The following is an 11,941-nucleotide window of genomic DNA, read 5'->3' as shown; positions in this document are numbered from 1 at the left end:
TACCCCAGGGGTCCAGTCTAGCCCAAACAGGTCAAGTCCAGCCAGGGGGCCCTCCAGTCTGACAGACACCCAAGCCAGGTCTTCTCCTTGGGACCCAAATTCACCCAAAGACCAGCCTAGGCCCTTATCTGTACTTGAGCTTGACCCAAACCCAGAGGTCATGCCACTCTTTCCCATGGTAGCCAGTGTGATTTATCTAAGTCACCCCTACTTGAAAGACCTCCATAGCTGTCATCTATAGAATGGAGTATCTATCCTTCAGAGATGTCCCAGAAAGAGGCTATGGTGTCCCATACTGTGCAGGACCATCTGTAAACCACCCAAGTTTTCTCTTCCTCTATCACTTGATCATATGGAATGTCCCATGAGGCCATGGGTGCAGGCTGGGAGAGAGAAGGTGTAGCAGGAGCGAGAACCATGGGCATTTGGGCCAGTTCTTCAGTAATTACTTGTGCTTTCAGGGCCTGCTTGAGCCCAATCTTGTATATACCACTTCCATTTGATGATGGAATGCTACTATGCATGCCCAACTTTAGGCTTAGGGGGTCAGACAACACCCAGTTCATGACAGGCAGCTCAGGTTGCATGGTAACTTCGTGGTCTTTGGTTAGGCAGTCTTCAATGCCCAGTAGCAGCCAAAAGCTGTCTCTCACAAAGTATTTATCCAGAGAGGATGGCAGGGCCTGCCAAAGGCTTCCAACAGCATCCCTATCTGCCACTGATACTTGAGCAGCTTGCATGGCAGACTGGACCTGTTGCAGAGCCAGGTTTGTTCTTTGTCCTGGGCCCCACTCAAAACTAGCAGCTTTTAGGGTCACATGGTAACTGGGCCAGAGTAGCACATCCAAATGAGGAATATGTTGCCATGTCGTCTCCAAAATCCAAAGAGGCTCACTAGACCTTATACCTTTCTTTTGGTTGTAAGAGGAGCCAGATAGAAGAATTTATCCCTCATCATAGAAGGAATATCCCAACATGCCTTATACCATTGGACCCCAAGAAATTTCACTGAGGTAGAAGGTCCCTGAATTTTTGTCCGATTTATTTCTCATTCTCTGACACACAAACATCTTACCAGTAAGTCTAGAGTAGCTGCCATTTCCTGCTAGGTCCAATCCGCATCTCAACGTAATGGAGCATTGTGATGTACTGTGGAAAGGAAAAGTGATCGAGATGAACTAAATTATGACACTGGGCTAGAGAGCTGATAACTGATACACCCCTGAGGCAGAACATATACATGGTCACCCAGACCCTTGCCTCTTTGTTTGATTAGGAGTATCCAGTGATGGTATTCTGCATGTCTCTATTGCCACATCACCACCAGGGACTATCAGAGCTCTCTTTACTACTGAAAAGTCACGCTTAAATCTCATCAAATTAGAGAACCAACCCAGAAAACTCATCTTTAGGATTCCATTCCTCTAGAACCATTTCCAGTACCAGAACCTATATTAGTCAGTGTTCTCGTTCTCCAGAGAAACAGAACCAATAAGGTGTGTATACACACACACACACACACACACACACACACAAACACACACAATCTTATCTATATATTCAGTTGACCCTCGAACAATGCAGGGATTAGTTCCAGGACACACAGAGGATACAAAAATCCACAGATGCTCAAGTTCCATACAGTGTCTATATCCACGGGTCCACATCCACAGATTCAACCAACCACAGACTGTGTAGTATTGTAGTACTTATTGAAAAAATCCAAGTGTAAGTGGACCCGTGCAGTTCAAATTCATGTTGTTCAAGGGTCAACCATATACATCTCTCTCTCTCTCTCTCTCTCTCTCTCTATATATATATATATACACACACACACACACACACACGTATATATAAAGTAATACGGGGGACTTCCCTGGTGGTGCAGTTGTTAAGAATCCACCTGCCAATGCAGGGGACACAGGCCCAAGCCCTGGTCCAGGAAGATCCCACATGCCATGGAGCAACTAAGCCCGTGTGCTACAACTACCCAGCCTGCGCTCTACAGCCTGCGAACCACAACTGCTGAGCCTGTGTGCTGCAACTACTGAAGCCCACACAACTAGAGCCCATGCTCCGCAACAAGAGAAGCCACAGCAATGAGAAGCCCGTGCACTGCAATGAAGAGTAGCCTCCACTCACCACAACTAGAGAAAGGCTGTGCACAGCAACAAAGATCCAATGCAGCAATGAATAAATAAGTAAGTAAGTAAGTAAGTAAGTAAGTAATGTGTTCACAATTGTGGAACTGGCAAATCCAAAACTGGCAGAGTAGGCTTCCAGGATGGAAACCCAGAGAACAGCTGATACTGCAGGTCATGTCCAATGGCAGTCTGCAGGCAGAAGTCCTTTCTCAGAGGACCTCAGCATTTTTCCTCTTAAGGACTTCAACTGATTGGATGAGGTCACCCGCATTATGGAGGATAATCTGATTTACTCAAAGTCTACGAATTTAAATGCTAATTTCATCTAAAAATAATACCTTCACAGCTCTATCTAGTGTTTGATCAAATATCTGGATACCATGGCCTAGCCAGTTGGCAAATAAAATTAACCATGGCATTGCCTAGGCTTACAGCAAGCCTAACCAAGTATGGGAGTGTCCTAGCACAGAGTCAATCTGCAAAGACCAAGGAAAGCTGTCAAAACATTAACTGAACATACTCTGCAGAAGAGACTTCACTGCAAAACAGTTTAGTCTCAGAATATTTCAACAACAAAAAAATCACAGGCATTATAAAGAAACAGGTAAACATAGACCATTCAAAGGAAAAAGATAAACTGACAGAAACCACCCCTGAGGAAGCCCAGCCGTCAGACTTTCTAGACAGACATTAAAACAACTGTCTTAAATATGATGGAAGAGCTAAAGGAAAACAAGTAAAGGAAATCAGGAAAACAATGTATTAACAAAATCAGACTATCAACAAAGATGTAGAAACAATTAAAAGGAACCAAACAGAAAGTCTAGAGCTGGAAAAAGCAATAACTGAAATGAAAATTTCTCTAGAGGGACTCAACAGCAAAGCTGAGCAAGAAGAAGAAAGAATAAATGAACTTGAAGATAAGGCAATTGAAACTACTGAGTCTAAGGAGCTGAAATAGGATGAAGAAAAGTGAACTAAGCCTAAGGCACCTGTTGGGACATTGCTAAGTGGACCAATAGATGCAACATTGGAACTCCAGAAGGAAAAGAGGGAAAGGGGCAAAAAAGATTACCTGAAGAAATAATGGCTGAAAACTTCCCAAATTTAACAAAAGATGTGAATATATCAATCCAAGCAGCTCAACAAACCCCAATTAGGCTAAATTCAGAGACCCACACCAAGACACATTATAATCAAACTGACAAAAGCCATTAGGATGGTTATTATAAAAAATACAAAAAATTAACAAATATTGGCAAAGATGTGGAATAACTGGAACTCTCGTGTACTGTTGGTAGAAATGTAAAATGGTGCACTTGCTGTAGAAAACAGTTCGGCAATTCCTCAAAAAGTTAAATATAAGATTACCATCTAGTCCAATAATTCCACTTCTAGGTACACACCCAAAAGAACGGAAGGCAGGAATTCAAACAGATACTTGTGCATCAATGTTCACAGCAGCATTATTCACAATAGCCAAAAGGTGGAAATAAACCAAATGTCTCTCTCTCTCTCTCTCTATATATATATATGTATATATATATAATGAGATATTACTCAGCCTTAAAAAAGGAATGAAATTCTGACACAATACATAAATGAACCTTGAAAATATTATGCTAAGTGAAATAAGCCAGACATAAAAGGACACATACTGTATGATCCCTTTTATTTGAGATACCTAGAATAAGCAAATTCAGAGTCAGAAAGTAGAATAGAGGTTACCAGGGAATAATGGAAGAAGGGAATGGGGAATTATTGTTTTATGTATAGACTTTCTGTTTGGGATGATGAAAAAGTTCTGAAAATAGATAGCATTGTACGTGTACTTAATGCCACTAAATTGTATGCTTTAAAGTGGGTAAAATGGTAACATTTATGTTATGTATATTTTACAATTTTTTTAAAAAGAAGAAAAAGACATATATTAAAATCAGAATTCTATATGGTGTCTAAGTAATTTGTCTTAAAATTTCTTCCCTGAACCCTCAAATAACAAAAAATCCTTTATCAAAGTTGACCTTTGTATGAAAATAAATGACAAAATTAGTCTCACACAATCATTTAGAAATGTTTATCTTTATTTCAGAATGATCTATTAGGACCTTATCCAGATAAAGGTCCTGTCAGCACTTCTCACGTGTTATGACTCAGTTCTGCTTCTATGGACACACCAGTCAAAGTCTCCTTACCAAAACTGAAGTCACCAGAAAAGGGGTACCAGATGGGTGATGAAACCCTATTTAATCTCTCCCTATTTGCAAGATGACTTCTTTTGCATTCCTAAAACATCTACTTTGATTCCCAATATATCAATTTTAAAAAATCATTACTTTCACGCTTATATAGAAACAGTACTTTAAATCAATTGATTCTTTTCTGCAATAAAGTCCAGCAAAACCTTATCACTTCAAGCAAACCTACTATACCTATCTATGCTCAAGAAGTAGTTTGGCTATTAAAGAAGGGCTGGTCTCTTCTAAGCCTTTCCTCAGGATCCACACATCAGACATTCATCTCTATTTTCCAAAGAGCACACCATGGCTGCTGTGTTCCTCTCCTTCTCTTCTTCTTTTGATACCTTTTCCTTATCTTTCAGCTTTTCTTTATTTAGAGTGAACTGGATCGGATTAGCTGCTGGTCTTGTCCTTAAATAATACATCCCAGTCTTCAAACCCTAAAAGGGAAGTAAATACAACTAATTAGGAGAAGCTGTGAGAACACTAGACATTAAAGACCAATGTTTAAAATACATTTCCATAAACCAGGTCAAATTGCTTTCTAAACTTAGAATTATATCTCCTCTAGGAAGCCCTCTCAAAAATGCTTAAAGAGAGAAAGAGATGGTCAGACAGTATACTCTATCCTTTTCACCCCTAAAACAAGCTTATCTCTTTGAAAATGTCAAATATTTTTGTTCTCTAGTCTTTTTGTTTGTTTGTTTTTATGTGTATGACTTCCAAGTGTGCCTAAGAAAACATGTCTGCCTTAGATTATAACTATTTAGAGGTCTAGACTGTATCTTTGTATAAGAACTGATTATGACTAATTCAAGGATAAGAATCACCATTCTCTATTCAGTATCCCCAGTCCTGGAACATAGTATAAGTTCAATAAAAGTTTGTTAAATAAAAAAATAAATTCATAATTCTATATAAACACCTAGAATATTGCTAGGGAATAAGAATACATTATAGACTCACAGGCCTTTACAGTTGGCAAAGACTAGCTAAGTGATTGGCTCTTATCCTGTAGATAAAGTGGGGAAACAATGGATATTTTTGAACAGTGGGTTGACATGTGTAAAGTTTTATTTTAGGAATGGTAGCAGTACACAAGATGGCCTAGAGTAGAGATACCAGAAGAAAAGAGATCAGTTAAGAAGTTAAGAATAACAGCAGTGGAATAGAAAGTAAGACATTCAAGAAATAGTACAAAGGAACAACTGACACTACATGGTGAATGACTGCATGGAAAGTAAAGGAAGGATCATAGGTAACTCCAAGGTTTCAAGCTTAGAATAAAATAATCCTAAAAGAAATAAGAAAATTCAAAGTGAGAGCTTAATCTGGTATAAACCCCATGGGTTGGTTCTAACATACTGGACTTAAAGTGAAAGAACTTCCAGGTGGCAATACTTAATATGTAGCTAGAATATAGAACTCTGTTCCAATTCTAAAATATCCCAAGCTGGTTGACTTCCTCCACTTACCTGTTTCCAGCCATAGAAGTGCATACTAGTGAGTTTGCCATAGTTAGGCTCAGCAATATGTATGTTCAAAGACTGGCTTTGATCAATGAAAGCTCCTCTCTCGGCTGCCATCTTGAGTACGGTTTTCTGAGAGATTTCCCACACAGTCTTATAAAGTTGCTTCAGGTCATCAGGAATTTCTGGTATGCTCTGAAGAAGGGAAATCAAATGTTTATTGCACTCTGGTTGAAGAAAGCAGTATGATTAACAGAATGGTGACCCCCAGGGTCTGGCCTTGGTTCTACTTCCAGCCAGATCTGACCCTACCATTCCATTTAATACAGTATGATCCTTATCAAGTTTCCTAAGACTACTCACTTCTGGCTTATGAAGTCAAACAAAACCCATTCTAAACAACAAAATATCAATCTGGTGGTAGTTATTTAAGACTCATCTTTAATTGGTTAATGGCCAAAACATTCACTGAAAAGTCAGAGCTAAGCAACAATAAATGACCCTTGACTTTTGCAGAAAATACAAAAACTCAGGGCTGTAACTCACAGGGACATGACCCAAGGAAGCAATGAGGAAAAACCCTTTAAATAAGCTAGGACTTCACAAACTCCATTTGGAGTCAACAGAAAAAGGCTTTCCTATTTCTTAGGTCTAGGGTTAGCTTGCATCAAAACACAGACTGGCTAATGCTACAGTTTCCATCAGCAAATATAGAAACGTTACAAGAATCTTTATCTGTGTTGCCAAGCAGACAAATATTTAGCCAGAGGCCTCTATTTACAAATAAATAAATGCTTCTTGATTCTCAGCTACAAATATTTCACTGTTAAACACTATTTCTGGCTCTGCCTTTTGGACTATCAGTCTTCAATTCTCCATCATACTTTTTAATTAAGTTTGACTCTAATTTCAGGCTTTGTATCACTGGTCCCCAAACTCTGACTCACTTGGCAATTATCTAGGGAGTCTTTAAAAAATACTGATGCCTGGCTCTCACTCCCAGACATTTAATTTGTATGGGGTACAACCTAAGCTTCAGGATTTTAAAAGCTCTTCAATGTATTCTAATGTGCAGAGAAGTTGGGAACCACTACTTTATATTGCTGCACAAACAAGAGGGTAAGGCCTAGCTATGTGAAGATGCATTTAATCCTAGCACAGCAATGCAGAGTTGAACAGAGCTACATAAGCCTATATGACCACAGTGAATAGCCATTCTTTCTCTGCATTGCCTGGGATAAGTGAGAAGTTACCAATGTAACTACCAACTTAGCTCCTGAAGAGAACACTTTTTTTTTTTTAATTCTGTACCTGGATAGAGCCATTGCATGCAATAATCTGATTTTTCATCTCTTCATTCCACAAGCCCCGCTCAGTAAGATCTTTCAGTAAGTGAGGATTTACAATCTGAAACGGAAAGGAGAAAGATGTGAAGGAAAAAACAACAAAGACAGGGCCTAAACAGGATCACAGACTTGGAGCTTAAAGTAAATAAGATCAATGAAGAACATTAGATTGCTTGGTAAATTCTATTTTTTATAAAACTGAGAGACCTATCCCACTACACGAAAGCTATATTCCTCTAAAATCTTGATATCTGTTATTCAAAACATAACACACGGTATTTGCAAAAGTGAAAAGAGCTAATGCTGCCTAAGCTGGGTATGTAGAATGATTCTTTTTTCTTTTTAAGTAAGGACATAATAAATACTTAAGAAAATTAGAAACGTACCCATGCCAAACCTTACAGAAATTTATTTCAGAGTATCTGCAAGTTCACAAATGAGTATCTTTTAAATTAGTGGTTCTCAACCTGCAAATGAGAATTACCTGGGAACCTTAAAAAAAACACTGGTCCTGCCCATCAGAAATTCTAATTTGTAACCAAGGCTGAGAACCACTATCTTAAAGGATACTTCTATACACCTTGAGTATCATCAACTTAAGCAAATGAGGTTATAGTATATGTCACTATGATTACAAAATGGTTAAACATCATGTGAACTCTAATATCAAGTTGCTTTCATACTCAACCCTCAATCTTTCATTCTTTTGACAGATATTTGTTAAATGTCTATTATATGCTGAAATAACATAAACAATATTAGAGATGATAACTCACTTTATCAAAACTTTGCACCAACACTAAAATAAAGGGGCATATACTAAATATGAGTAGCATTTACTCCCAACATCAGGCTTCTAAAAGATTTTCCTGTAGGTCTGGTTGTGATCTTCTCACCTGAAATTCTCCTGACAAGACTCTGCGAGTATAGATGTTACTGGTATAAGGTTCAATTGACTCATTATTTCCCAATATCTGAGCAGTTGAAGCAGTAGGCATCGGGGCAATGAGTAAACTGTTTCTTATACCATACCTAAAGAAAAGGAGATTATTAGATGCTGGTTCTGAAGCTACAATCTGTCAGGAAGACAGCTACTTTAAGTTATTGTAGTAAATGCAGTTGCTGCGAGTAATACCAAACATCCATTAGACTCACATGTTGACTTTTGCATTTAACCCCTACAGGGATGCAACTCCACAGTATGGGTGGTATAACTTGGCCCTCTCCTAAATGCCTAATTCCTAAACAGAATTAGCACCGTTTCTACTGCTGGTAAACCTTATCATGCCATGACTTATGCCAGTTAGGAATCACAGCACTTGATACACTATCTTGCCCAAGAAAACACTCACAGGGTTATCGGAGAGTCCCCACCTGTATCAGGGTACACTCATTCAACCCGTACTCTTTTCTAAGTGCCTATGTGATCACTGTGCTAGGCCCTTTAAGGAAACATAATGATGTGAAAGTGGTCAGAACCAGACCTCTATCCCCACAATTCTCCATTTATCCTGAACAGGATAATGAATAGAAAAAATTATGCTCCAAGTATATTCCTGACTTCCTCTATCACCTGTTTAATTAAATTTCCTAGAAGAACGCTAACATCTTTTGACTCTATTCAGTGCCAAAGAGAGTGCATAAAAATATAGTATCTAGGGCTTCCCTGGTGGTGCAGTGGTTGAGAGTCCGCCTGCCGATGCAGGGGACACGGGTTCGTGCCCCGGTCCGGGAAGATCCCACATGCCGCAGAGCGGCGGGGCCCGTGAGCCATGGCGGCTGAGCCTGCGCATCCGGAGCCTGTGCTCCGCAATGGGAGAGGCCACAACAGTGAGAGGCCCACGTACCGCAAAAGAATAAATAAATAAAATATAGTATCTGAACTCTGAGAAATCTTCAAACTGTCCTAAGCACATCCTTCAAAGCTCAGCCTAAGAGATACTTACTCTACAACATCTTTCCTAACCAGGCAGACAACACTAAATACAACTGTCAAATACAAATATTTGCATTGCAAATATTTTCTGTGACCTGTACCTTTACGTATATTTGTGTTACATGTCTTACCTTACTTAGTTTTAAGTTTCTCAAGGACAAAGAGTTCATCTTTCCTACATTCCATACCTCTGGATTCATACAGCACTTAGCATAGAGACTCACATCCTAATGGAGCCTGTACAACTGGACTTTCAACCTCTATGTCACTTTCTAGTTGTGAGGCATCAAGCAAACCACCAACTATCTCCATGTCTTTACTCCCTCAGTAGAGTGGACAGTGGTTTCCTGTCCAGAGACAGGAAAATGTTTTGAAAAGTCATATATATATGATATATCCAAGCTATGGAATTGTCTGTAATCACTAAAAACATTAGGTAAATCTGCATGTACTAAAAGAGAAACATCTCCAAAATAAATCACTAAATAAAAAGTCTCAGAACATGTCAAGTTTGATCTCATTTATATAATAAAACTGTGTGTGCGTATCTGCAAATGTACTGAAAAAGGTCTAGAAAAATATACACCATTCACAATGGTTATCTCTGAGAAAAGAAGTAAGTTGGTTTTTTTGTTTGTTTTGTGGGACAAAATGGCTGGCAGAGGTATAAAGAAGGGCTTTTACTTACTATTTTATTTCCATATTTGAACTTTATTAACAATGAATGTGTATTCATGTATTAATTTTGAAATTTAAAAAAGTTATACATAAAAAATATTTAAACTACATTATTTTGAGAAAAACAGAATAATAGAGTACAGGTCCATTTTTGTAAAAATTGAATTTGCATGTAAATATACACATATATACACACTCATAAGAAAGTCTGAGGATGATAGACAAAAAGATACAAACAGATTTTTTTGGGGGGTGATGGTATTGGGATAATTTTCATTTTATTCCCTTTCCACATGTATGTTTTCTAAATTATCTAACATGTATTATTTGAGTAACAAAACAATTTTAAGGTAAACAGATATTTTAAAGAGCATTTTAAAGCTACTGCTTCCTTCTGCAAACATTAAACACTTTGTATATGCATTAACCTAGACATGACAGACAAACATTCAGCAAAACATTCTGCCTGCACTCAAATCTCTTATGTTTATTAGTTGGAAAGGCCTACATTTTTCAATTTTTACATTTTTCTTTCACACAGTTTAACACATTAAACCCTCCAAAAGCTCTTCCAAAATCCGTAATGAAGTCCTATGACAATCAATTCATTGAAAGTCATTTATGTGCCCAATGTGGTTAAGCAATAAATAAAAGTGAAAAACATTTAAAAAGCAAACACACTTGGAAATATGAAGGTTTAACGAGAAAAAGAATTACCTAATCTTGGTACTCAAGCCCCTAAAACAAGATCAACTAATAATAATAATACTTACCAGGTATTAAAATGCTTTCATTGTGCCAAGCAATTTGCAGGTTACTATACATATCAAATATATTGTCCTAGGAAGCATTTTTAAAAAAATAGTTCTATGGATAGGTCATTTTAGTCCCATTTAAAAGAAAAAAAATGAATTTCAGAAGCTAAAATAACATACCTAAGTTCGAAAGAGCCAGGCTGAAAACCTGAACCCTCCTCACTTCAAAGCCACTTTACATCTCTACTTACTTTGCAATCTTCTCCTTGAGAAGTTGCCAGTCCCACAGGTTTGTAGGAGTAACATTCCACATATCATACTGAAGGATCTAAGGAATAAACAACCCAAATTTATGATAAATCATTGTATGACAATTTAAAACTATGACAAAAACCAAACAAATAACTAACTGCCATGCCCCCACATCCCAACAAATGCTGTCTTTTGGTAAAAGCTGTGTAAGAAATACAAGGACCAGAGACTTTCCTGGACAAATTTCTATGTAGTCATATTGATTAGAAGCAGGCTAAGAAAAGTCATTAAGGCTTACCTCTTCCCCATGTCCCTGGCTGAGTCCTCTCAGAGGACCCCTATCATATATACAAACCAGGAAATTCTAACATTTATGAAAGCATGTTGTTTTTGTACAGTAAAAGAATTACTCTAGCCTCATCTTTTTTAACTGCCTTGATCTGCCTCTCAATCTATTTAGCTAATAAACTTATTTTCAAACAATGTAGAGTTCCTAAATATCAGCAGGAACTGTGAGAACTAAAAATAACATCTTATTTTACAGGGAGGAGAATCATACTACTCATGATGAAGGCAGTGTGGATCGTGGAATTCTAGGACAGCTCCCAGATTCCCAGCCCCCTAGGGTATAGGCCATTATTTTCTCCTCCCCTTCAGTGTATACAGGACCTGGAAATACAATGGATGCCACTCACACAACTATGACAAATGTGAAGGGGTTCTGCAGGTACAATTAAGGGTGAAAATCAGTTAATTTTTTAGTTAAAAGTGAGACTATCCTGGATGGCCCTGACCTAACAAATGAAAACCCTCAAATGGGCGACTGAACTGGGCTCTTCTTGAAATGAGGGACTCTCCCTCCTACTGGCTTTGAAGAAACAAGATGCCAAGAGTTCTAGAGTTACAAGGAAATGAACCAGGTGAGCTTGGAGGAGGACCCTGAGCCTCAGATGAGACCACAGCCTCTATCGACATTCTGACTGTAGCTTTGAGAGATCCAGAGATCAAGACTCAGCTAACCCAAGTCTGCACTCATGACCCATGGAAACTGATACTGAATGTATGTTGTTTTAATACACTAAGTTTAGTAACAGAAAACTAATACTTGGGAGTTCCCTGGT

General features: G+C 38.3%; 1 protein-coding gene across 2 annotated transcripts in view; it reads right to left on the bottom strand.

The window, feature by feature from the left end:
* Positions 1–4,207: 4,207 nt before the first annotated feature.
* Positions 4,208–11,941, bottom strand: part of RRM1 (ribonucleotide reductase catalytic subunit M1) — a 35,183-nt gene continuing 27,449 nt past the window's right edge. Inside the window, exons 15-19 of one of the 2 annotated variants that reach the window (XM_032640856.1) lie at positions 10,820–10,896; positions 8,096–8,231; positions 7,165–7,260; positions 5,860–6,048; positions 4,208–4,824 (exon numbers count right to left, since the gene is read on the bottom strand). In XM_032640856.1, the coding sequence (XP_032496747.1) occupies positions 4,639–4,824; positions 5,860–6,048; positions 7,165–7,260; positions 8,096–8,231; positions 10,820–10,896 (684 nt within the window). In that variant the 3' untranslated portion in view covers positions 4,208–4,638. The remainder of the gene's footprint in view (positions 4,825–5,859; positions 6,049–7,164; positions 7,261–8,095; positions 8,232–10,819; positions 10,897–11,941) is intronic. The other variant, XM_032640857.1, reaches the window with a different exon arrangement.

Source organism: Phocoena sinus, chromosome 8, assembly GCF_008692025.1.
Source record: "Phocoena sinus isolate mPhoSin1 chromosome 8, mPhoSin1.pri, whole genome shotgun sequence".
Classification (NCBI taxonomy): Eukaryota; Metazoa; Chordata; class Mammalia; order Artiodactyla; family Phocoenidae; genus Phocoena; species Phocoena sinus.
The sequence above is the reverse complement of the archived record's forward strand: the minus strand, read 5'-3'. Positions and strand labels throughout refer to the sequence as shown.